The 27,732-nt window shown below is 41.7% G+C and overlaps 1 protein-coding gene across 5 annotated transcripts in view; it reads left to right on the top strand.

The window, feature by feature from the left end:
• Nucleotides 1-27,732, top strand: part of EPHA5 (EPH receptor A5) — a 641,576-nt gene that overhangs the window by 600,487 nt on the left and 13,357 nt on the right. For all 5 annotated transcript variants that reach the window (XM_075352357.1, XM_075352380.1, XM_075352348.1 and 2 more), the window contains exons 13-14: nt 3,442-3,651; nt 10,197-10,346. In XM_075352357.1, coding sequence (XP_075208472.1) covers nt 3,442-3,651; nt 10,197-10,346 — 360 coding nt within the window. The remainder of the gene's footprint in view (nt 1-3,441; nt 3,652-10,196; nt 10,347-27,732) is intronic.

The raw sequence follows: 27,732 nt of genomic DNA, 5'->3' as shown, positions 1-27,732 counted from the left end.
TCCACCTCCATAAATTTGTAATGGTGCATCAAGAACTAGAATAGCCCAGGTTGGAAAATTACGCAATTTCCTTATTTTGTGAATATTTTACACATGGTTATATTACTTTAAAGATGTATAGACAATCTTTAAGGAGATTTTTAATTTACTTTTTAGATTTGCTACACAGTATATAAATTGGTTCTCTAAGATAGCATACATTTCATTTATAATTACGCATAATGTCCAATAAAACCTCTTTGAAACGACCGCCTGAATTTGCCATGAAAAATAGTCATTTTGAGGATTAGTCCTTTCAAAGGTCCGATATATAAAGTAAAATGGAAATGTAAAATCTTTCACAAAAGTTCTATTCTAGATCACGGGTGGTCTTCCAAAAGAGGAAACGTTTGCAGAGAATTTTAAGCTGCTTAACTGCAGTGGGCTATTAGTATGCACCAACTTTATTGCATAGCACCCAACAACATATCTAAGCAAACACATGGCTTTGAATAAAAAATAGTGCCAATGTGACTAGTCAAATCACATTTGAAGTCTTTGATTGTTACAACATATCTTTTTTTATCTATAGTTGTATACAGGAAAAAATAAAATCAGCTTGCTTTATTTCCAAGGCAATTTTGTAACATTTGATTGCAATGCACAAATCTCATGCACAGAAACAATGTGTGGGGCTCCCTTCCAGTTTGTGGCTGGCAAGCATTGCTTGTGCTAAATTTATTGCTGTAGACATTGTCCCAGATTAACCTCTCCTTAAAATCCTTACAAGTCTTATGAAGGGAAACATGTTTTATTTAATATTCTTCTTAGCAGTTACTAACTATTTAGTCTTGCTCAGTGGGAGGCCATGAATTCTCTAGGTAATGGAGTTTATGCTTATATTTCAATTAGGGTTTAATGCAACTTTAGTATAACATAATATGAATTTTGCAGCACTTTTTTTCCATCAATGGTTTTTTTACACTTTGTGCTGTAATTGTTACAATGTGGCAAGCATGGAAAGTCTGTGATGTGTCTCCCAGGAAGCCTTCATTAATGGCTCATGCTATCACATAGCTAAAGTTCACTGTAAATATTGTATTATCGCTTGTAGCCTAATGATTGCCATTATGTGCTATTCTGCTTCTGTCAGAATTGAAGAAAATTATGAGCTCCGTTTTTCAGATGTAACAGAATTTTAAAGGTGGCATTATTATTTTTTTTCTGCAGGTTTATACATACTGTAGTTAAGAGTAATATATGCGCAACATTAAAACGCAAGATTTTTTTTCAGCTTAAAATGATAATATTCTATATTTTACATCATTACATTTCAATAGGGCTAGAAAATGTTTATAAATGAGTCACATTAGTAAAGGTAGCAAAACTGTGACTTTGAAACTCCACTCACTTTTTCCTTGTAGAGTTTGGTTTGCATATTTATAAAAGTACTTTTTCCATATGGTAATATTGTAAATCTGTACAACTCTGTTGAATAATAAAATACAAATGTACGCCATACATTTGAAAAGTTTTGGAAAAAAATATCTGTATGTTAGTTAGTAGAGTTGAGCAATGTTCGAGGTTTGCCAATTTCATGTTCGATTGATTTTTGGGGGGTGCTTGAGATCAAACTCGAACTCGAGCTTTTTGCTAAAAGCTCGACAGTTCGAGTTACGTTCGAGAACAGTTCGATCCCCAAAAGCAGTGCTTTTTACAGCTACAGTGTGCAGGGAGCCATCGCTGGCAGCCTGCGGTAAGCTGGTAACCAATGTAAATATCGGGTATCCAAGCAAAGCGCTTTGCTTGGTAACCCGATATTTACCCTGGTTACGTGTGCAGGAAGCCGACACTTCACCGCTCGGCTCCGCCCCCTCCTGCACTCGGCATGTACACACACACACACTCACATTCACCTGTCCTCAGCCATGCAGTCCCCGGCACTGACGTCCTCAGTGCCACATGGTTCCGCTAGCCTTCACACACTTCGCACTCCGCCGCCTGTACACATTACCCCGCTTGGTTCCACCCACCTCGCACTCCGCACACATTACCCTGCTCGGCTTACCTGCGGTGATGAAGTCCCGCCCTCCGGACCTCAGCGCTGTCACTGTCTTCCATGGCCGCCGCTTGTCACATCTCCTCCTCTCGCTGCCGACCCGAGACTGTGAGTAGCGGTGACGTCACAAGCGCCTGCGATACTTGGCTATGAAGGCGGCGGTCATTGAAGTCAGTGACAGCTCTGCTATCAGCAGTGCAGGAGATCGTCACCGCAGGTAATGTACCTTGCTCCTGACAGCAGCACTTGTCATGCCCTGTAGTGTGCATTAATAGTTCGTTAGTAGAGTGGTAGTATAGCTTTGAATAACAAAAAGAAAACCTTCAGTGCATGGTTCATAATCTTAAAGGCATGTTCTGAAGGCCAAAATAAGTTTCATCTACATCCCTATCTACTTAGTGCCGTAATCTAAACTAATTTGTAATGTGGTTGCATTAAACATTCCCTAACTGTTATTATATTTTTCCCTACTGCGTCTGTGAATCCTAGTTCATCCTGGGATACTCAAACAAAACATCATCAGTGAAGCTTGTTTCAAGGACTGGTCTGATCCCTGCACACTATCTTTGTGCAATGTGTACAATGACAGCAAACTCTGTGTTTCCAGCTCAGATCAGTAGTAGCAAGCTGGTAACAGAACAGAGCACAGTGTCAGTGTGCATTGACAGGTTACCTGTCGTTCAAAGACCAGAACCATCCACATAAGTGACATCACTGGCGGAAGTGGCACTGGTCTCCAAACACCAGGCATCCTAACAATGTGCACTCTTATTGTGCTCTGCTCTGTTACTGCCACGTTACTACTGATCTAAGCCAGACATACAGAATTTGCTGTCATTGTACATATAATCCAATGATAGCACAGGAAAAGAGCAAGGACTAGCGCAGCCCCTGAAATGAGCGTCACTGATAATGCTTTCTTTCAGGGAGGGCGCAGAGTCTGTGACTGCAGACTATGCTCCCTGATTATGCTTCATTTGAGTATCCTAGGATGCACTGGGATTCACAAATAAAGCATCATTATACAGGAAATAGGGAAAAAAATATAGTAGCAGGTAGATAGTGTAATTAGGGAAGGATAGGGAATTTGTAATCTAAGCATATTACAAATTAGCTTATATTATGGCCCTAAATAAATAGGGATTTAGATAAAAATTTCTTTAGCTTTTGCACCATCTCTTTAATGTTACAAAACACATAAATAAATATATCTTTGATCTATTGCGTATGATGCTATGCATTTTATAGACAGCTGTGAGTTTCTTTTCGGATGCATTCTAATATATTTTTGTGAATAGATTTTTGTAATAAAATTTACAGCAGAAACTTGTATAGCATAAGGTAATCTACGCTTGACACAAATATTGTGTATGAATTAATTACATTTTTCCTTTTTCCTGCAGAAAAATGATGGCCAGTTCACTGTCATTCAGCTAGTGGGTATGCTGAGGGGCATTGCTTCTGGAATGAAGTACCTTTCAGACATGGGCTATGTACACAGAGACCTTGCAGCAAGGAACATACTCATTAACAGCAATCTGGTCTGCAAAGTTTCAGACTTTGGTCTCTCTCGGGTTCTAGAAGATGATCCTGAAGCCGCATATACCACAAGAGTAAGCTAGCTAATAAATACAGATAAATTATGTTTAGAGATGAGCGAACCTGAACTTTAAAGTTTGGTGTTCATACCGAACACAGACTTTAGGAAAAAATCAGTATTGGAGTTCAGGCGCTTTACATATGCAAACTGCTTGACCCGGGGCAAACCGCTTGCAGTGTTTTAATGGCTTGCATTGGGGGTAAAATCAGCGATATCTGATCCAGTGTGTTAAAAAAAAATACATATAAAAACCTTGCCCTCTCTCCCCTGGAAGAGCTCTGTTTATGACTGGCTGCATTTGGGCAGAGAGCTGAACTGCCCAATCAGTGACTTCCAATGAGGCTTGGGTCCAGAACAGAATGTCTGTCTGAGCCCGCAGAACCCAAACTTCCACAGGTCTGCTCATCTCTAATTGTGTTTAAGTCCTACTATTAGACCATTTTTATACCTTATAATACAGTCTTGTGTATTGTTGAATACAAAGTGTTATAATTGACCTAACTCCAAAGTACAGGGTGGGCCATTTATATGGATACACCTAAATAAAATGGAAATGGTTGGTGATATCAACTTCCTGTTTGGGGCTCATTAGTATGTGGTAGGGGGGAAACTTTTCAAGATGGGTGGTGACCATGGCGGCCATTTTGAACTCCGTCTTTTTGGGTCCAACTTTATTTTTTCCAATGGGAAAAGGGTCATATAACACATCAAACTTATTAAGAATTTCACAAGAAATACAATTTTGTTCTTGGTTGTAATGTAACTTTATTCATTCATTAGTTATTTACAATTTTATGGCCACTTATAAAATGTGTTCAAAGTGCTGCCCATTGTGTTGGATTGTCAATGTAACCCTCTTCTCCCATTCTTGACACACTGATAGCAACACCGCAGAAGAAATAGACAATTGCTTTCAGACCTTGGTGGCCATTCAACTGGCCCACGATGACCAATCCACTTTCCAGGACACTGTTCATGTAGGAATGCTCGGACCTGACACCCATAATGTGATGGTGCACCACCACATTATGGGTGTCAGGTTCGAGCATTCCTACATGAACAGTGTCCTGGAAAGTGGATTGGTGATCATGGGCCAGTGGATTGGTCATCATGGGCCAGTTGAATGGCCATCCAGAACTCCTGATCTAACCCCCTTAAACTTTTATCTTTGGGGTCATCTGAAGGCAATTGTCTATTCTGTGAAGATATAAGATGTGCATGAATTTAAGTGTTCTGTGCATAAATTTTAGGCGGGTCATACATAATAGCAAATAGAGAAATTTATAGCTGCATAATAAGTTAAAGACCCTCCCTATATCCACCCAGTTTAGTCACGTCCCTCAACATTTCGTTGTTCCAAACAGTTATCACCAGTGCTACCACACCTTGTAAAATTTGGCAGACCTGAAAATATTAAACCATTTCTTACGCTAACAAAAATTTACAACCATTGTAAAACGCTGAACATTTGGTTTGTGGTTTGAGAAGGTAGTCAAGGAGTTAAGTGGATATCTCTCAAGCTTTGTGTTCTGTGTGACATACTCTGTAATAAAATTCTCCACACCGAGGATAAAATTAATCCCTAGCGCTACTTTACAACTATTGATTGTATTAAACAGTGCATTAAACATTCCCTGCTATGAAAATAGTCATTTTGATATTACATTGGCTGCCACGAGATTTATTGACTAGAACATGTAATGTGCATATTCATTACAGAAAACATGAGAAGAGGACTAGGTAGGTCTTACATGAACACGTTACAATTTAGAGCTATTTCCTATGTACCTGCAGTATTTAATATAGTACGTCATATATTCACAAATATATTTGCCTGAAAAAAAGCCAAACTGGACTGCTTATATCAATGTAAACTTTCTAATTTTCTCCTTTCCAAACATTTTTCTTTCAACATCACTAAAAACATTTATCTTTTCAGGAAATCACAATTTGTAATTTAAGTCTTTTATTATTAATAGGTATCTTTGGGGAGATTTTGTAATATATTTAAGTATACATGGCAATCTGTTTATTTCTATATACTTTTACCAAGCTTTTGGTAATTTTTCCCAGTTTAGGAAGTAAAGCACAGATGTAGCCGTGGTAAAAGCAATTGACTGCAGGATACTCTATTATTTAGTGCATGGAGCGGTACCACCCTATTTCTATAGCATGGAAATTTTAATACAAAGTATGTTAACAGCCACTTTAGTGATGTGGTCATTAGGGATGATCGAATGCCTCAAATATTCGGCTTCGCGAATATCCGACGAATAGGTCGCCGCTATGCGAATATTCAACGCGCAATGTAAGTCTATGGGAAGCCCAAATAGTTACGAATAGTTGTTTTTCAGGTTTACCAAAAACTTACATTGCGCATAGAATATTCGCAAATAGTCGAATTGCGGCAACCTATTAGGCAAATATTCGCGAAGCTGAATATTTGAGGTATTCGATCATCCCTAGTGGTCATTGAATTGGTAAATGCTATCAATCAGATTAGAGCAACATTTTACTGTTAATGTTAAAATTATATATTATGTTCTTTACTTTCAAATTTGTTTCCAATGTTTGCATAATTCGAGCACCAATTGCATATTTCTTCTACATGAATTTGACATCATCATCAAACTTGGCAACAGGCTCATGCTTAAAGAGGACCACGCTGCATTTAAGTCAGATCAATGTCTCTTTACATCTCACACAGGAGTAGCCCAGAACAGACTGCTCCTGTGTTAGATGCAATGACAGCCTGTTCTCACTGCAGAGCAAGTAAAAGGTGTTTGAGCACAGCAGACATTAGTGTGATTACATGGCACACACTAAAAAACTTGCTCCAAGCTATTGAGGGGGCGTGTTCTTCTTTTTTTTGAGTGATGATACCTGCTTATGATTGGTCAGCATCATACAAGGGCAAAAATGACACCCTCCCAGTGAAAACTATCTGACAATACCCACTTGGTTAAAAAATATTAACTCATTAGGGGAAAAATACTATGATATTACTAATATCTCTTCAGTGGAGAAGCAAAATAAAAATTTAGTTCTGCAGCCACTATTACATTCTATTTCCAGTTCAACGTGAAAACATTGGTGAAAGCTCCTTTTTCACAATGTAGCCATACAAGGAGATCACATTTATATATTAGGCCTTGTGTGCACTAGAAAAAGTATTTTTCTCAAGAAATTTCTTGACTCTGAAAGATTAGAGAACTTGCATTAAAAATATGTACCAATAATGTACCTGCGTTTTTACCGCGTTTTTGTGTGTTTTTTTATGCTTTTTTTAAGCGTTATTGATTCGTTATTTCCTGCAGGTTGGTCCCTGCAATTTTTGTCATTATCGATGGCAAAAAACGCAGGTACCTGCAGAAAAGAAGTGACATGCTCATTCTTCTTCTCAAGAAATTCTGCAGAAAGAATGATCTTGAGAAAAAAACGCAGTGTGGGCACAGCTAATTTTTTTTCCCATAGGTCTTTCTGGGAAATGTCTGCAGAAGATTACAACCATTTTCTCAAGAAATTTCTGCAGCAAAAACGCAAAAAAAACTCGTATAAAAATGCAGTGTGTGCACAGGGCCTTATTCTTCACAGTAAAGACTACATTTCGTAAAATGTGCATAACTAGAGCTCAGCTATTATGGGGTCAAACCTTAAGTTAAACAAATAAAAGAATACAAGAAAAAACAGCATAGAATACTATAACATAATGAAAACAGCAATACTTACCTTACTAATCTGTTGCCACTAGGGATGAGCGAGCACTAAAATGCTCGAGTGCTTGGTACTTGAACCGAGCAGGTTGGACACTCGGATGGGCTTGACTCGATTAAAAAGTATAATAGAAGTTAATTGGAATTGCAAACATTTTTCCAGAAGACCCTAACGGGAAGGCTGTGGGGGCTGGGAAATTGCTGAAATGGATGGAATCAATACTCAAATGCAATAGGAACAGCATGGGAAAGTTACCTGGATGTATCTCTGACTCCTGGGTCACTGCTGGGAACTAAATAAATAAATGCATTTTAAAAATTACTTGGGGTTCCCCCTATTTTTGATAATGAGAAAGCTAGGCACTGAGATTATCAGCCTGGGAAGATTCATAGTAATTGTGCCCTTCCCAGCCTAAAAATACCAGCCCGCAGCTGCCCCAGAATTGGTGCATCACATTAGATGCACCAATGCTGGTGCTTTGTCCGGCTCTTCCCATTTACCCTGGTGTGGTGGCAAGTGGGGTAATATTTTGGGGGGTTGATATCAGCTGTTTAATGTCAGATAGCATCAAACCCTGGTGTTGGTAATGGAGAGGCATCTATCAGGCACTCCCATTACAAACCCAGTAATCCTCTCAAAAAAACACATGCAGGAAGAAATAGTTTATTTGAATAAAATGAATAAAAACTCCCTCACACTATCCCGCTTTCACCAATTTATTATAAAAATGTTCCCACAATGCTCCTCTGTTGTAGTCCACGATCCCCGAATGCAGATGCGGTGACTGTGAATAGCAGTAAAGTACAGCTATTCACATGTGCCAGGTAATGCTAAAAACTCATCAGATGCCATGTAGTGATGACAACTCTCATCAGCATTGCCGAGTCTCCCTGAGCGCAGTGTTGAGCCGGCGGCTCTTATGAGAGTGGTCATTATTATTTGGTGCTTGTGAATAGCTGTGCTTTACTGCTACTCACAGTTGAAGGAGCTGCATTCGTAAAATCAGGACTATGATGGAACTTCATTAGAACATTTTTGATTGTTATTTTGTGAATGAGGGATAGTGTGTATATTTTTGGGGGGTTACTGGGTTAGTAGTAGGGGTGTCTGATAGACGCCTTTCCATTACTAGCTCCTGGGTTTGCTGTTAGCTGATTTTACACAGCTGACATTAAGCCCAAAAATATACCCCAATTGCCACTGCACCAGTGCAATTAGGAAGAGCAGGGCAAAGAGCCAGAACTGGCTTATCTAATGAATGCACCAATTCGGAGTGGCAACGGGCTGATATTTTTAGGCTGGGTAAAGCTAAATAACCTGGGCTTTCACAGCCTGATAATACCAGCACCCAGCTGTCTGGTTTACCTTGGATGGTTATCAAAAATAAGGGGGACCCCACATTGTTTTTAAATAATGTCTTAACTTATTAGGTTAATCGTGGCTAAAAACATCCTTTAGTGCCACATGAAAGGCACTAAAGGGGGAAATTGTACAAACCTTATACTCCTTCCTAGATCAACTCTCCCTAAACTGCTTCCAGAAGACAGTGTGCCGAGCGTCGCGCCCTGGGATCTCATATACGATTCGATGATTTGATGCAGCCAGTCAATCACTGTAATGCCAGTGGCCAACATGGCTACAGCATTAACATGAGTGGCAGGCAATCACCATATGTTTCTTGGCTGTTTAACAGCCGTAAAACATGCGGAGGAGGGACTTGAGCATGGCGCTTGTGCACCCACTATACTCGGCCATGTGATGATTGTACCCGAGCAGCCTGATGCTTGATTGAGTAACAAGCAGTGCCGAGCATGCTTTCTGATCACTAGTAGTTGATTCTCCTGTAATAATTAAATAATCCATTATTGATCTTTATTCTTTCAATTTTAGTGATGCTGTGTTAGAAGGACTTGTGAGTTACCACAACTTCCAATTGGTAGCCATAAGTTTAAATTCAACTAAGTTCTTTGTTTTTATCAGTGATTGGCTGCAGTGGTCACAAATGTTGTCAACACACAATTGCTGCTTTTTTATCCTACAGATGGGAATAGCAGCCACCAAAATACCAGATTATTTAGAATATTAAACTAAATTATCCACAGTAGAGTCATTTATTTTCTACAGCTCCTAGAAACACAGTACTGGTGTTTAATAGCATTTCACCAGTATTGTGAATGTGAATTACTTCATTCTCCAACCCATATGGGAAATCAGATGGTTTATAATGTGAAGTAAGTTATTTTAGCAATTCTGGTATGCCTCACACTTCTTCCTATTTCACTGTCAAGTTTTACAACTTTCATATTGCAACAAAGGACATTTCCCTAACTCTTTTACATCTGTACACCAGACCTTGTCTATTTCATTATTTGGCTTACTATTGAGCTAGTATAGTTGACACATTGCACATTTGTAGCCAGTATTGGGACTCCAGAGGTCAGGTTTGATCTTCCCATCCAGGATATGTATTGTGCTTGACATTCAGGACCATGCCCCATTCTTCTGATACTATTGTACTGTTTATTACTTTCATGCCGGACTGTAATAACTGTTCAGGAAGGAAGATTACAACACTGCTCTTGAATTATCTGTAAATGGAGTTCAATTCATTGTTTAGAAATACATCATGTGACTCATGACTTTTATTTTTCTCCAGAGACAAAATCATTACCAGTTGTTGGAAGTGAACATTTTATTTTCTGCATTACACTGTCTGAGCATCGATGATATGTGTGTTCATGGTTGTGAGGCTTGTTTCACCTTATTTGCTTCATCTCATTTATCACTTCTTGAACAGAAAGGGCATTCACATTAGCACTTAACCACATGATATGATGTTCACAGGGAGGAAAAATACCAATCCGATGGACTGCCCCTGAAGCCATTGCTTTCCGTAAGTTCACCTCTGCGAGTGATGTGTGGAGCTATGGAATTGTGATGTGGGAAGTCATGTCATACGGAGAGAGACCTTACTGGGAAATGACAAACCAAGATGTAAGTAGTAAAACAAATAATCATCAAATTCTTTGTTTTTATATAAAAATTTGTAACATTTTTATAAAATGTTCAATGTTTATGAGACATGACATATTCTCCGCCATAAAAACATGCTTAAAAAAATAAGGTTGTATTGACACTTATCAGCTATTAAAGGGAACCTGTCAGCAGTTTTTTGGCCTATGAGCTGCGGCCACCACCAGTGGGTTCTTATATACAGCATTCTAACATGCTGTATATAAGAGCCCAGACCGCTGTGTAGAATATAAAAAACAATTTATAATGCTTACCTAACGGTCGTGCCGTGGTGGATTTGAAACAGTTGGGCGTCTCTGTTGTCCGATGCCGCCTCTTTCAGCCATCTTCGTCCTCCTTCTTCTGTAGCCGAGGTGCATGACGCATCCAACGCCATCCACACTTGCTGCCATTGAGGTCCTGTGCAGGCGCACTTTGATCTGCCCTGAGCAGTGTGTATAATGTAGGATGCGTCATGTGCACACAGGCTTCAGAAGGAGGATGAAGATGGCTGAAAGAGGCGTCGCCGGCACCGGACAACAGAGACGCCCATATGGCCCAACTCCACTGCAGCGCAACCATTAGGTAATTATTATTAAGTGTTTTTTACATTCTACACAGCAGCCTGGACTCTTACATACAGCATGTTAGAATGCTGTATTTAAGAGCCCACTGGTGGTGGCCGCAGCTTATAGTCCAAAAAAACGGTGACAGATTCCCTTTAAGGATCAAGTTTTGAAAAAATGTAATTAATTATTTTGAATTTTACTGACTTATGTGGTTCATCAAAACTCAATTTCAACAACAAAAAACAGCCATAATAGCTTTGCTACCTCTGTGGTCAAAAAGTATTAGGACCTTTAAAAGAATAACATCAGCAATAACAAAGTCTGCTAAAATCTGTTCTGCTACTTTTCTAAAAGGTTGAATTCCACCCTGTAATTCTCACCCACACAAGTCCAATATTTGCAAATCCCTAAAAATGTTTATATCAATATTAGTGATGGGAAAGTGTTCTCCACATTGCTTGATACTCAATCGAGTGCTCTAACCCGACTCGAGTACTGAGTATAATAGAATTCAATGGGTAACTCAAGCATGTTCAAACTCAGATGCTCGAGGCTCTATCGAGTAACGAGCTCTGGCATGCACGCTCACTCATCACTAATATATCCTTGTGCCAAGCCACTTTAGATTCCCAAAAGAACAGCACAATAGACAGCTAGATCCTAACACACAGTCTCCCAAATAATTGGAAAAGTGTAATAGAGAAAGAAGATTGAGTCAAAGATATTTTGGATATTGATGTTAGGATGACAATGACCTTAGCATGAGTCAATGAAGCCGCTAAGAAATACATTTTATTCCTGCATGGTAGTATAGTATAAAAATATTGGGTTCTCTTCACACTTGGTTTATATTACTAATGGAAACGGCGAGGGGTAGCTGGATTTAGCACGATACTACTGGCATCAGAAAGACCACATGATCCCCTACTGGCAAAAATAGGGCTACATAAATATGAGGGAATCTAGGATGGAGACTCGAAACAGAGGCTTTGATGAAAAAAGGGAACATTATTATTATTATTATTATTATTATTATTATTATTTATTATTATAGCGCCATCAATTCCATGGCGCTTTACATGTGAAAGGGGTATGCATAATAGGGACGAGTACAATAATCATAAACAATACAAGACACAGACAGGTACAGGAGGATAGAGGTCCCTGCCCGCGAGAGCTCACAGTCTATAGGGGATAGGTGAGGATACAGTAGGTTAGGGTAAAGCTAATTGTGCAGCGCTGTATCAGACTGAGGGTTACGGCAGGTTCAATAACCTAACTTTGCAAAGCCATATATGAAGCAAGGGTACACAATATACATCATTACGTTAACCATTATGTTAAAGGGAATCTCTACAATAATATAAACAAATGTGGATATCACTCACTTATCAGACTGGGTTCACACTAGTGTCAATCATGAAGAAACCCCTTGACTTCTAATGGAGTCCATCAAATTTCTTTGGTATATTTGAGGTCTAGAAAAACATTTTATATTGTTCTATTGTGCTGCCATAAACAATGGAATTGGCCGGTGTGAATAGAACCTCAATACTAATAAGTCAAAATTGTAACTATGATGTTCCACAGTAACAAGTTCCATTCTCTATAAAGCAAAGAATAGAACGCCAATATATCTTAAATATATATATTATAACACATATATATTGTTGAACCCCAATATTTCTCCTAATGACTATATATTAAACATATGATTACGGACAATAGCTGGGTTAACAGCTGGTGCAGAACATCTCATAATCATATTTTATTGCAGGCTATAACGCGGCACATCAATCAGGACAACACTTTATTACATGCTGTGTGAACTCAGAATGAAAAATCAAACTGCAATTAAAAATGCCGAAACGTGTTCCTAACTATAATTAGCTTATCCAGAAAAGAACGCACCTTTATGCTTCAATGATAGCAAAACTGATCACCCAATCAGATGCTAAAGCTGATTGCAAGTGGATGTTGGAATCAATTGAGAAAACTGTTTACGCAAAGCAGAATTCCCAGAAACTGCAGTGATAATGCATTGTGTTTTCCTCTCATTCTCTATGGAATGGAATAAAATATCTATTCATGATGTTTGGCAACTGTACAATATGAGATTTAGCTGCTGTATTGATTGCTACAAGGATTGCTACATTCAGTGGCCTGTAGCAATAGGATTATTCATGCTCATTTCTCAATGATCACCTGGACTTTCTAGTTTTTACTCAAATTAATTTCTTCATGGAGGCAACACATGCCCTTGATTTGCATTTATATAATAAAGAGGATCCTGTTGCTGCATTTTCGTTTATGTTTCATATATCTCCTACATATGTGAGCTCTGGTTATTGCAGCTGAACCCAAGTGTTTCTAATCTCATACACCCATTTATCGTTTTAGCTAAGATATTACTTATTGCAATAACTATATGCACATGGCATCTTGAGCTCCCTGTGGCTTGGTGGTGCGGAGCCACAGAGAACTCAATGTGCGGTTTTACCATGCTCTGTTGAGTGCCATGTGCGGGATGTTCTCTTCTTGGAACAATGCCTTTCAGCATAGAACAGCTTGCTAAATCAATATGTGATAGGGCATGACATAGTATTTTGGTCGTATTAGGCAAAGATTGTGTATGAATTTGGATGTATCCAAAGGTGCTGAAAGATGACATGCACCTCAATGGGTCTTAAGGGATTAAAAACAAGAGGAAAAGAAAACAGCAAGCCCCTTTGTAGAGCAAGAATGAACACAGTACTGCAGAATCAGTCCTTCTCAGAAATATTGAATTATGATTTTACTGATACTTATGGTGATTTCATCTTCTTGCCAGTAACACCAATGCATTTCTTTGAACTGTATATGTAAATTACTAAACATTTTCTTTCAAATACTTTATGCTCAGTCATATGCACAGCTTTTGATTAGGTTGAGGCTTTCAGCCTAGAATTATTAGCTTGACCGTCATGATTTTTTCATATTTGGGAAGTTACAAGCTCAGTGTGACCCACACATTTCTCCAAAAACATCATCAAAAAATCATATTCACACTTACAGAGTACCTGACAACTGATTCATGCTGTCCTAGCTATGGGCACATGATTCAGAGTGTATATCTGTCATTTCAGTCAGGTATGTTTTACGCTAAATAGCTGGGCAAGGACTAGAGATGAGCGAGCCTCTGAAGGCTCGAGTTTGGTTCGTTGAACGGAGGCCCCATTTGAGTTCGGTTTGATGAACCATTCGACGAACCTCTCGAACACCATTGAAAACTATGGGAGGCAAACACATAAAAACACATTATAAATGTACACATACAGTTAATAAACATTGCTATTACACTTACAGGTCGCCGCGACGCATCCTGCATTCTGTCTCCCGCCGCTTTTCCTTTCGATAATCGCTGCGTCCTCCCGGTAACCAGCACTGATGGTAGGACCTATCGTGACGTCAAAATAGCATGTGACCAGTCACGTGTCTATTATCTCAATGGCTACTGACTGGTCACATGGCTATGACGTCATGCTAGGTCCTGTCAGTGCATCTCTCCGATACGCGGTGATCGTTCCAGCATGTCCGTGTACTGGCGAAATGCTCTGACACATGGTTGACTCCCCGTTCCTGCATGTGGGCGCTCTTTACAGAGTCAGCCCACATGCAAGGACTAGCTGTCACAGCCGGTAAATAGCAGCATCGGGAGTCACGTGATCGGAGCACCATTGCTATGGTAACCTGTCTGTCAGCGGTGACGTCACTGCTTACAGCCTGCAGCCTCTGCTCACTCTCACTGAGTGAATAGACTGCACGGGGAGCAGCAGCATTTTCCTCCCATGCAGCGCTGTCTGATGTAGCAGAGCTGCATGGGTTGAAGGAGAAAGAGGACAGAAGACCATGGATCATGGAGGGGTGAGAGGGAGTAATAAACATGGAGTCTCTAAGTGTGTCTGTGTATTTATTTCTATTAAAGTATTTTTTTCTCTGTGTGGTGTCTTTTTTTTTTTAACCCTTTATTGGAGATTCTTAATGGCCGGGTCAAACTTGCCTGACATTAAGAATCTCTGGCTTAATACTAGCTAGTAAAACAAAGCTAGTATTAACTCATTATTACCCAGCGAGCCACTTCAGGGCAGCTGGAAGAGTTGGATACAGCGCCAGATGATGGCGTTTCTATGAACTCGCCATTTTCTGGGGCGGCTGCGGACTGCAATTCGCAGCAGAGGGGCCCATAAAGCCCGGGCTAACCTGTGCTGCGGATTCCAATCCCCAGCTGCCTAGTTGTACCTGGCTGGACATAAAAATGGGGCAAAGCTCATTTCAATTTTTTTTTTTTTAATTATTTCATGAAATTTATGAAATAATTAAAAAAAAGGCTTTCCTATTTTTTAGTTCCCAGCCGGGTACAAATAGGCAGCTGGGGGTTGGGGGCAGCCATACCTGCCTGCTGTACCTGGCTAGCATACAAAAATATGGCAAAGCCCACGTCATTTTTTTGGTGGGCAAAAAACTCTTGCATACAGTCCTGGATGGAGTATGCTGAGTCTTGTAGTTCTGCAGCTGCTGTCTGCTCACCTGCATACACTAGTGAATGGAGCATGCTGAGCCTTGTAGTTCTGCAGCTGCTGTCTTCTCTCCTCCATACAGACAGACAGCAGCTACAGAACTACAAGGCTCAGCATGCTTCATCCAGGACTGTATGCATGAGTTTTTTGCCCCCCCCCAAAAAATTACGTGGGCTTCGCCATGTTTTTGTATGCTAGCCAGGTACAGCAGGCAGCTATGGGCTGCTCCCAACCCCCAGCTGCCTATTTGTACCCAGCTGGGAACCAAAAATATAGGGAAGCCCTTTTTTTTTTTTTTTTTTTTAATTATTTCATGAATTTCATGAAATAATTAAAAAAAAAATGACGTGGGCTTCGCCCAATTTTTGTGTCCAGCCAGCTACAACTAGGCACCTGGGGATTGGAATCCGCAGCTCAAGGTGCCCAAGCTTTCTGGGCACCCCTGCTGCGAATTGCAGTCTGCAGCTGCCCCAGAAAAGGGTGCTTTCATAGAAGCGCCATCCTCTGGCGCTGTATCCAACTTTTCCAGCTGCCCTGGTGATGGGGGGGCTCGCTGGGTAATAATGGGGTTAGGGCTAGCTGTATATTATCAACTGGCCCTAAGCCCGAAATTCATGATGTCATGCCAATATTAGACATGGCCACCATGAATTTCTAGTACAGATAAAAAAACATAACACACAGAAAAATATTTTTATTAGAAATAAAACACAACACAATTAGTGACTCCTTCTTTATTGAAATAAAGAACCCCCCTCCGCAGTAATCCTGGGTCAATTGTCCCGCGCCGTCCAATTTGGATCCAATATCATCTGATCAGTTTGCTGGAAGGCAAAGCGATCAGATGATGTGTCAGGTTCAAGGGCCTGAATCACATGACACAGCAGCTTATTGTATAAACGGCTTTTATACAATCAGATGATGCATCGGTGGAAAAAAACCCCAACAAACTACATACTTCTGTGCAGACTCCTTGTCCGACAGCATCAGCTGATCGTTTAAGCCGGCCTCACCGCTCGACCTATAGTGTAAGCTGATTCTGTCAGGTGACCGCATCAGCTGATCATCGCCAGGTCTGAGAGAGAGAGAAAGAAGAGAGAAAAAAAGAGAGAGAAGAGAGAGAAAAAGAGAGAGAGAAAAGATAGAGCAAAGAGAGAGAAAAGAGAGGCAGGGAGAGAAGAGAGAGAAGAGAGAAAGGAGAGCGAAGAGAAAGAGAGAGAAAAGAGAGAGAGAAAGAAGAGAGAGAGGAGAGAGAGAGGAGAGATAGAGGAGAAAAAGAGAGAGAGGAGAGAGAGGAGAGAGAGGGAAAAAGAGAAAAAGAGTGACTGAGAAAAAGAGAGAGAGAAAAAGAGAGAGAGAGAGCCAGAGAGAGAGAGAGACTGAGAGACTGAGAGAGAGACTGAGAGACTGAGAGAGAAAGAGAGAGAGGAAAGAGAGTAAGAGAAGAGAGAGCAGAGAGAGAGAAGAGAGAGGAGAGAGAGAGGGAAAAAGAGAAAAAGAGAGACTGAGAAAAAGAGAGAGAAAAAGAGAGCGAGCAACTGAGACAAAGAGAGAGAGCGAGAAAGAGAGAGACAGAGAGACAGAGAGAGACAGAGAGAGAGACCGAGAGACTGTGAGAGAGAGACTGAGAGACTGAGAGAGGAGAGAGAGAAGAGAGAGAGGAGAGAGAGAAAAGAGAGAGAGGAGAGAGAGAGAGAAGAGAGAGGAGAGAGAGAAGAGAGAGAGAGTGAGAGGGAAAAAGAGAAAAAGAGAGACTGAGAAAAAGAGAGAAAAAGAGAGAGAGACTGAGACAGAGAGACAGGGAGAGAGAGAGAAGAGAGAGAAGAGAGAGAGGAGAGAGATAACAGAGAGAGAGAAGAGAGAGGAGAGAGAGAGAGGAGAGAGAGAGGAGAAAAAGACAGACTGAGAAAAAGAGAGAGAAAAAGAGAGAGAGACTGAGAGAGACTGAGACTGAGAGACAAAGAGAGAAAGAGAGCAATGAAGCCTCATTCCGTGAACTGCTCCGATTTTAGAGGTGTGGCTCACAGCTGATGTCCGGCCCCTCCCCTCAGTGCATAATTAAATTAAATCAAATTATAATTATAAATAAACAATTCTAATTTACAATTAAAAATAAATTAAATTTTTTACTGGGACTAGAACTCGTGAACTAATGCTTCTGAGTCAAGCACTCTAACCAATTAAAAACATACGCAGATTTGGTAATCTTCACTTCTGCATTGCAGACTGAAGTCAGATTACAGCACGGTTCAGTTCAGGTGCTACATGGAGAGGACACAGATCACTCTCTACATCTTCATGTAGCAGAGCTGACAGTGTTGTGTGGATTACTTCGAACCTGGATTGTTGTTTTGGTATTAATAAAGAGGTAAATGAGGTGTTTTTTATCTTTTTTTCCAAATAAAGGATTTTTCGCTGTGTGTGTTTATTTACTTTCACTTACAGTTTAATCATGGAAGGTATCTCCAGGAGACGCCTGGCATGATTAACTCATTATTACCCTGATTGCCACCGCACCAGGGCAATTCGGGATGAGCTGGGTGGAGTCCCGGGACTGTCGCATCTAATAGATGCAGCAATTCCGGGCGGCTGCTGGGTGATATTGTTAGGGTGGTGGGCTCCCCATAACTTGGAGCTCCCCATCCTGACAATACCAGCCTCCAGCCCTGCAGCTTTATCCTGGCTGGTATGAAATATGGGGGAACCGCATTTTTTTTTTTTATTATTATTTATTTATTTATTTTACTGCACAATATAGACCCGCCCGCTGGCGGCTGTGATTCATTGCAGTGAGACAGCTGTCATTCATCGTGGGGGCATATCTAACTGCAACCAATCATGGGCGCCGGTGGGCGGGGAAAGCACGGAATAACTAATTGAATAATGAAGCAGCAGCCATTTTCAAAAGAGGAAATGCCGCTGGAGATTTGTGACAGCCGTGCAGCGAGACGCCCATGATCGGTGAATAGGAAAGAGAGAGGGATTGTGCTGGGGACACAGGACGCATGCAGATAGCAATGTGTGCACATAGCCTTACTGTGAAAAGCCACGTTTTTGGTGCTCGAACCAAAATCAAAATCACTCGAACATGAAATTGGCAAACCTCGAGCCTTGAACATCGCTCATCTCTAGTAAGGACCATGCTGCTCAGTCTGGTTCCCTCAGGATGTTCTTAACCCGCTTTCCTTAAGTGTCCGGTCACTCCCTATGCCTATATGTAGACTTCAAAGTGGAGAGGGAGAAGGGGTTAAACCCGCGCAATCCGCCAGTAATCCAGAAGGAGATGTTGATAAATTAAACAATCTTTTATTCCATGGGTCTACGCGTTTCAAGGTCTAAGACCTCTTCTTCAGGACCAGAAAATCAACACAGGTCTTAGACCTTGAAACGCGTAGACCCATGGAATAAAAGATTGTTTAATTTACCAACATCTCCTTCTGGATTACTGGCGGATTGCGTGGGTTTAACCCTTTCTCCCTCTCCACTTTGAAGTCTAAAACACGTGGGGCCGCAGCAGCCACCATTATCGCATGCTATCTGTGGTGGTTGTGACCTCTCACAACCTCAATCGGTGAGTGCATTTACCATTTGCTAACCGTGTGTTTAATCTGGTAAAACCCTATCAGCGCTTCTCTTTTCTAGCTTATGCCTACATGTAGTGAGAGACCTGTGACTCAAAGGGACTGGGTTTGGGAGGAAATGTAGGAGATTGAGTGGCATTATCCCCAGCCAGCATATAGCTCCATTAAAGACAAGCCAGCAGTACTTTTATATTGCTAGTCCATTCTTCTGTTAATGAGATATCAGTATTTCAATTTATATGCAAATCAGGAGGTGGCAGAGAAGGCGGAGAATAGAGCTGGAGTGACAGAAGGTCCATATCTACTATAGCTCTTCTTCGTGATTTCTCACTAAGGGAGACTGGCCATGTAAAGGTATTGCTGGACTTGTCTTAAAAAGAACTACAGGCATACAGTGATGGCCAAAAGTATTGGCACCCCTGCAATTCTGTCAGAGAATATTCAGTTTCTTCATGAAAATGATTGCAATCACAAATTCTTTGGTATTATTATCTTCATTTCATTTGTCTTCAATGGAAAAAAAATAAAAAATTTGTCATAAATAGAGATGAGCGAACCGGTCGCGGTTCGGCTCGAGGTCGGTTCGCCGAACAGGGGTCCCGTTCGAGTTCGGTTCGTCGAACGTTCGACGAACCGAACTAGAACCAATAGGCTATAATGGGAGGCAATCACAAACACATAAAAATGCATTATAAATGTACACAAACAGTTAATAAACATTGTAATAACACTTACCGGTCCTCGCGATCCCTTCTGCACTCTGTCTCCTGCCGCTATTCCATCCGATGATCGCTGAATCCTCCCGGTGACGGCACTGCCAGCAGAGATGCAGGACCTATCGTGACGTCAAAATAGCCATGTGACCAGTCACGTGGCTATTATCTCATTGGCTACAGACTGGTCACATGACTATGACGCGTCATGTAGGACCTGCGAGTGCATCTCTCCGGTACACGGTGCACATATGTGTATCGCCGTGTACCGGCGACATGCTCTAGCACACGGTCGACTCCCCGTTCCGTTAGGGACCGGCTGACACAGCCGGTCATTAACGGAGCTCACCGTTGCAATAGCAACGCAGTTAGCGGTGACGTCACCGCTAACCGCGGCTCAGAGAGCACCATTGCTATGGCAACGCGTCTGTCAGCGTTACCGCTGTTACCGCTGACAGCCAGCACTGATCACTCACAGAGTAAAGGCTGCACGCTGATTCCCGATTGTAGTGAGGACTGTAGTGAGGATGAGGTGCCCCAGCCCATCAAGTGATGGGCTGGTGCACCTCATCCTCACTACAATCGTCACTACTACTACACTAGTGAGGATTGTAGTGAGGATGAGGTTCCCCAGCCCCAAGTGATGAGCTGGTGAACCTCATCCTCACTACAATCGTCACTACTACTACACTAGTGAGGATTGTAGTGAGGATGAGGTTCCCCAGCCCCAAGTGATGAGCTGGGGAACCTCATCCTCACTACAATCGTCACTACTACTACACTAGAAAGAAAGAAGACAGAAGAGCAGGATCATGGAGGGCTGACAGGGGGTAATAGAGATGGAGTCTCTAATGTGTCTGTGTATTTATTTCTATTAAAGTATTTTTTCTCTGTGTGGTGTTTTTTTTAACCCTTTATTGGAGATTCTTAATGGCCGGGTCAAGCGTGCCTGACATTAAGAATCTCTGGCTTAATTCTGGCTAGTAAAACAAAGCCAGTATTAACTCATGATTACCCAACAAGCCACCCGGCTCCAGGGCTGTTGGAAGAGTTGGATACAGCGCCAGATGATGGCGCTTCTATGAGAGCACCATTTTCTGGGACGGCTGCGGACTGAAATCCGCAGCAGAGGCGCCCAGAAACCTCGGGCTAACCTGTGCTGCGGATTCCAATCCCCAGCTGCCTAGTTGTACCCGGCTGGACACAAAAATGGGGCGAAGCCCACGTCATTTGTTTTTTAATTATTTCATGAAATAAGTGAAATAATTAAAAAAAAACGGGCTTCCATATATTTTTGGTTCCCAGCCGGGTACAAATAGGCAACTGGGGGTTGGAGGCTGCCCGTGGCTGCCTGCTGTACCTGGCTAGCATACAAAAATATGGCGAAGCCCACGTCATTTTTTTGGTGGGCAAAAAAATTCTGCATACAGTCCTGGATGGAGTATGCTGAGCCTTGTAGTTCTGCAGCTGCTGTCTGCTCTTCTCCATACAGACAGACAGCAGCTGCAGAACTACAAGGCTCAGCATACTCCATCCAGGACTGTATGCAGAAGTTTTTTGCCCCCTGAAAAAATTATGTGGGCTTCGCCATATTTTTGTATGCTAGCCAGGTACAGCAGGCAGGTACGGCTGCCCCCAACCCCCAGTTGCCTATTTGTACCCGGCTGGGAACCAAAAATAAAGGGAAGCCCTTTTTTTATTATTTCATGAATTTCATGAAATAATTAGAAAACAAATGACGTAGGCTTCGCCCCATTTTTGTGTCCAGCCAGGTACAACTAGGCAGCTGGGGATTGGAATCCGCAGCACAGGTTGGCCTGAGCTTTCTGGGCCCCACTGCTGTGAATTGCAGTTTGCAGCCGCCTCAGAAAATGGCATTTTCATAGAAGCGCCATCTTCTGGCGCTGTATCCAACTCTTCCAGCACCTGCCTGCTATACCTGGCTAGCATACAAAAATATGGCGAAGCTCACGTGCTTTTTTTGTAGTTTTTTGGCAAAAAAAATAAAAAATGCTTCCCTGGATTTTCCATTGCCAGTGAAGGTAACACCAAGCAGTGGGGGTTAGCAGCCAGTAGCTGCTTGGATTACCCTTAGCTAGCAATACAAAAAATGCAGCGGGAGCCCATATATATTTTTTTTAATTATTTATTTAAATAACTAAAAATAAAATGGGCTTCCCTGTATTTTCATTGCTGGACATCACAGTGCTGTAAAAATAAATCTTTAAAAAAATGACGTAGCGCTCCGCGGTATTTTTGATTCTCAGCGCAGATAAAGCAGACAGCTATGGGTTGCCACCCCCATCTGCCTGCCGTTACCTTGGTTGGCAATCAAAATACAGGGAAGCCCAATAATTTTTTCTATTTAAAAAATAGTTAAAAAAAAAATGACGTTGGGTCCCCCCATTTTTGATAGCCAGCTAGGGTAAAGCAGACGGCTGTAGCCTGAAAACCACAGCTGGCAGCTTTACCGTGGTTGGGGATCCAATGTGGAGGTCCCCTCAGGCTCTTTTTTATAATTATTTTATAAATATTAATAATTACACAATAAAAGTAGGATCCCCCCAAATTGGATCACCAGCCAAGGTAAAGCGGACAGCTGTGGTCTGGTATTCTCAGGGTGGGAAGGTCCATAGTTATTGGGCCTTCACAGCCTAAAAATAGCAGGCCGCAGGCACCCCAGATGTGGCGCATCCACTAGATGCGCCAATCCTGGCGCTTCACCCCAGCTCATCCCGTGCCCTGGTGCAGTGGCAAACGGGGTAATAAATCGGGTTGATACTAGCTGTAAAGTAACCTGAGATCAAGCCCAGCAGTTTGTGATGTCATGGCGTCTATTAAATACTCAACATCATAAACTGTCAGTACTAACAAAAATAAAAAATCGACAAAAGAAATTTATTTGAAAAAACAGTCCCCAAAACATTTCCTCTTTCACCAATTTATTGTAAGAAAAAAAATAAAGGGGTCCCACGACGACTCTGGACCGTCTAGAATATGGGGGGGAGACACTCAGGGAACGTATCCCCCATTTTCTAGGAGTGCGGACCCTTCATGTGAGGAGTGTGGGTGCAATGAATCTGCACTCACTCTTCTCGGGTCCACAGCAGCAGAGTCCATGCCGTAATGGTTGCTACCAAAGCTGCAATGCCCTGCTCATGAGGTAAGGGCATGCCTAATCAGGAGAACTACTGTAGAGGAAGCTCTGCTCACTGGTATATAGGTGCTCAGAGGTAATAATAGATAAAATTAGTGAGTAACCTCGGCACTCTAAATCTCCCAGACTAAGTCAGTAAGTCACAACGGATATTAATGCAAAATCACTCTTTATTGGTCCGTATTAAGAAAAAAAATTTTTTCATAAGCATATATGTTTTTGTCCAAAACAAGTTACAAATTACGTTTCGGCCTGAGCCTTCGTCAGATTGGACTTATCTGCATGTAATCATGAAAAATGACAATAATCAGTATCACATAAGAGTGAGAGAACAATAACATAAACTCGAACAATGTAGAGGTACAATTGGGATGCAGCAAAAAAATTGCAACACAGCAAGAAATGAAACACATGATACAAATGTCATAATACAGTACAAGGACAATATAGTAATGACAAATATGGGGTCAGAGTAGACTTAGACAGCTCTGGTACGAAAGAGATGTCAATCATAAAGTAACATGTGCAGTAGGTGTAGAGCTACAGTATGCATGGCAGAGCTAATGGGTAGACCGACCATAAAAAAAGAACGGAGAAAAAGTGGAGAAGTGGAGAAAAAGTGGAGAAAAAAATGGAGAAAAAGTGGAGAAAAAAATGGAGAAAAAGTGGAGAAAAAAATGGAGAAAAAAATGGAGAAAAGTGGAGAAAAAAATGGAGAAAAAATGGAGAAAAAGTGGAGAAAAAGTGGAGAAAAAGTGGAGAAAAAATGGAGAAAAAGTGGAGAAAAAGTGGAGAAAAAGTGGAGAAAAAATGGAGAAAAAAATGGAGAAAAAGTGGAGAAAAAGTGGAGAAAAAGTGGAGAAAAAGTGGAGAAAAAGTGGAGAAAAAAATGGAGAATAAGTGGAGAAAAAATGGAGAAAAAGTGGAGAAAAAAATGGAGAAAAAGTGGAGAAAAAATGGAGAAAAGGTGGAGAAAAAGTGGAGAAAAAAAGTGGAGAAAAAATGGAGAAAAAAATGGAGAAAAAGTGGAGAAAAAAATGGAGAAAAAGTGGAGAAAAAGTGGAGAAAAAGTGGAGAAAAAGTGGAGAAAAAGTGGAGAAAAAAATGGAGAAAAAGTGGAGAAAAAGTGGAGAAAAAGTGGAGAAAAAGTGGAGAAAAAGTGGAGAAAAAAATGGAGAAAAAGTGGAGAAAAAGTGGAGAAAAAGTGGAGAAAAAGTGGATCACCCTTTGGTGCCTTTCATGTGGCACTAAGGGGTGCTTAGCTTTGTATTTAGCCAAAAAAATGAAAAAAAAATGACGTAGGGTTCCCCCTAGTTTTGCAGCCAGCTAGGGTAAAGCAGACGGCTGCAGCCTGCAGACCACAGCTGGCAACCTCACCTTGGCTGGTAATCCAAAACTGAGGGCACCCCACGCTGTTATTTTACATTAAATAAATAATTAAAAAAAAAACACGTAGGGGTCCCCCAAAATTGGATCACCAGCCAAGGTAAAGCAGACAGCTGGGGCCTGATATTCTCAGACTAGGGAGGTCCATGGTTATTGGACTCTCCCCAGCCTAAAAATAGCAGGCCGCAGCCGCCCCAGAAGTGGCGCATCCATTAGATGCGCCAATCCTGGTGCTTCGCCCCAGCTCATCTCGCGCCCTGGTGCGGTGGCAAACGGGGTAATATATGGGGTTAATACCAGATGTGTAATGTCACCTGGCATCAAGCCCTGGGGTTGGTGAGGTCAGGCGTCTATCAGATACCCGACATCACCAACCCAGTCAGTAATAAAAAAAAATAGACGACAACCACATTTTTATTTGAAAAAACACTCCCCAATACATTCCCTCTTTAACCAATTTATTAGAATGAAAAACAAATCCAGGTCTGGTGTAATCCAAGGGGTTGCCATGACGATCCACACTGTCCCAGTCAATGAAGAGCAGGATGTTCCCCATTGGCTGGGAGAGCAGTGCAGTGACCTGAGCTAACATCAATGGGTCAGCCCAGGTCACTGCAGGGCATGACAAGTGCTGCTGTCAGCGAGGTACATTACCTGCGCTGATCTCCAGCATACTGACAGCCCCTGTCACTGAGTTCAATGACCGGCGCCTTCACGCCAAGTATCGCGAGAGGCCCGTGACGTCACCGCTAGTCAGTCTCCGGTCGGAAGCTCGAGAAGGTGATGTGACAAGCGGCGGCCATGGAGGACAGTGACAGCACTGAGGTCGGGATGGCGGGTAAGCCGAGCGGGACCATGTGTGTGTGTGTGTGTGTGTGTGTGTGTGTGTGTGTGTGTATGTATGTATGTGTACATGCCGCGGGCAGGAGGGGGTGGAGCGAGCTGAGCGGGGAAGTGTGGGCTTCCTGCACGTAACTAGGATAAACATCGGGTTACTAACCAAAGCGCTTTGGTTGGATACCCGATGTTTAGCGTGGTTACCAGCTTCTGGCAGGCTGCCAGCGATGGCTCCTGCACACTGTAGCTGTAAAAAGCCCTGCTTTTTGCTGCTAGAACCATTCTCGAACGTATCTAGAACTATCGAGCTTTTGCAAAAAGCTCGAGTTCTAGTTCGATCTTGAACAGCCCCCAAAATCACTCGAGCCTAGAACTGGAGAACCTCGAACCTCGAACCGCACTCAACTCTAGTCATAAAGCCAAATTTGATATAATTCCACACCAAACATAAAAAAGGGGGTGGACAAAAGTATTGGCACTGTTTGAAAAATCATGTGATGCTTCTCTAATTTGTGTAATTAACAGCACCTGTAACTTACCTGTGGCACCTAACAGGTGTGGGCAATAACTAAATCACACTTGCAGCCAGTTGACATGGATTAAAGTTGACTCAACCTCTGTCCTGTGTCCTTGTGTGTACCACATTGAGCATGGAGAAAAGAAAGAAGACCAAAGAACTGTCTGAGGACTTGAAAATCCAAATTGTGAGGAAATATGAACAATCTCAAGGCTACAAGTCCATCTTCAAAGACCTGAAAGTTCCTGTGTCTACGGTGAGCAGTGTCATCAAGAAGTTTAAAGCCCATGGCACTGTGGCTAACCTCCCTAGATGTGGAAGGAAAAGAAAAATTGACGAGAGATTTCAACGCAAGATAGTGCGGATCTTGGATAAAGAACCTCGACTAACATCCAAACAAGTTAAAGCTGCCCTTCAGTCCGCGGGTACAACAGCGTCAACCCGTACTATCCGTCGGCGTCAGAATGAAAAGGGTCTGTATGGTAGGATACCAAGGAAGACCCCACTTCTTACCCCGAGACACAAAAAAGCCAGGCTGAAGTTTGCCAAAACATACAGTCATATGAAAAAGTTTGGGCACCCCTATTAATGTTGACCTTTTTTCTTTATAACAAATTGGGTTTTTGCAACAGCTATTTCAGTTTCATATATCTAATAACTAATGGACTGAGTGATATTTCTGGATTGAAATGAGGTTTATTGTACAAACAGAAAATGTGCAATCCGCATTTAAACAAAATTTGACCGGTGCAAAAGTATGGCCAATCTTATCAATTTCTTGATTTGAACACTCCTAACTACTTTATAATGACTTACTAAAGCACTAAATTGGTTTTGTAACCTCATTGAGCTTTGAACTTCATAGGCAGTGGTATCCAATCATGAGAAAAGGTATTTAAGGTGGCCACTTGCAAGTTGTTCAACTATTTGAATCACCTATGAAGAGTGGCATCATGGGCTCCTCAAAACAACTCTCAAATGATCTGAAAACAAAGATTATTCAACATAGTTATTCAGGGGAAGGATACAAAAAGTTGTCTCAGAGATTTAAACTGTCGGTTTCCACTGTGAGGAACATAGTAAGAAAATGGAAGAACACAGGTACAGTTCTTGTTAAGCCCAGAAGTGGCAGGCCAAGAAAAATAGGAGAAAGGCAGAGAAGAAGAATGCTGAAAACAGTCAAGGACAATCCATAGACCACCTCCAAAGACCTGCAGCATCATCTTGCTGCAGATGGTGTCAATGTGCATCGGTCAACAATACAGCGCACTTTGCACAAGAAGAAGCTGTATGGGAGAGTGATGCGAAAGAAGCCGTTTCTGCAAGCACGCCACAAACAGAGTCGCCTAAGGTATGCAAAAGCACATTTGGACAAGCCAGTTACATTTTGGAAGAAGGTCCTGTGGACTGATGAAGCAAAGATTGAGTTGTTTGGTCATACAAAAAGGCGCTATGCATGGAGGCAAAAAAACACGGCATTCCAAGAAAAGCACTTGATACCCACAGTAAAATTTGGTGGAAGTTCCATCATGCTTTGGGGCTTTGTGGCCAATGCCGGTATCAGGAATCTTGGTAAAGTTGAGGGCCGCATGGATTCAACTCAGTATCAGCAGATTCTTGACAATAATGTGCAAGAATCAGTGACGAAGTTGAAGTTACGCAGGGGATGTATATTTCAGCAAGACAATGATCCAAAACTCCGCTCCAAATCTACTCGGGCATTCATGCAGAGGAACAATTACAATTTTCTGGAATGGCCATCGCAGTCCCCAGACCTGAATATCATTGAAAATCTGTGGGATGATTTGAAGCGTGCTGTCCATGCTCGGCGACCATCGAACTTAACTGAACTGGAATTGTTTTGTAAACAGGAATGGTCAAATATACCTTCATCCAGGATCCAGGAACTCATTAAAAGCTACAGGAAGCGACTAGAGGCTATTTTTGCAAAAGGAGGATCTACAAAATATTAATGTCACTTTTATGTTGAGGTGCCCATACTTTTGCACAGGTCAAATTTTGTTTAAATGCGGATTGCGCATTTTCTGTTAG

The sequence above is a fragment of the Anomaloglossus baeobatrachus genome, chromosome 1 (genome assembly GCF_048569485.1).
Source record: "Anomaloglossus baeobatrachus isolate aAnoBae1 chromosome 1, aAnoBae1.hap1, whole genome shotgun sequence".
Classification (NCBI taxonomy): Eukaryota; Metazoa; Chordata; class Amphibia; order Anura; family Aromobatidae; genus Anomaloglossus; species Anomaloglossus baeobatrachus.
The sequence above is the reverse complement of the archived record's forward strand: the minus strand, read 5'-3'. Positions and strand labels throughout refer to the sequence as shown.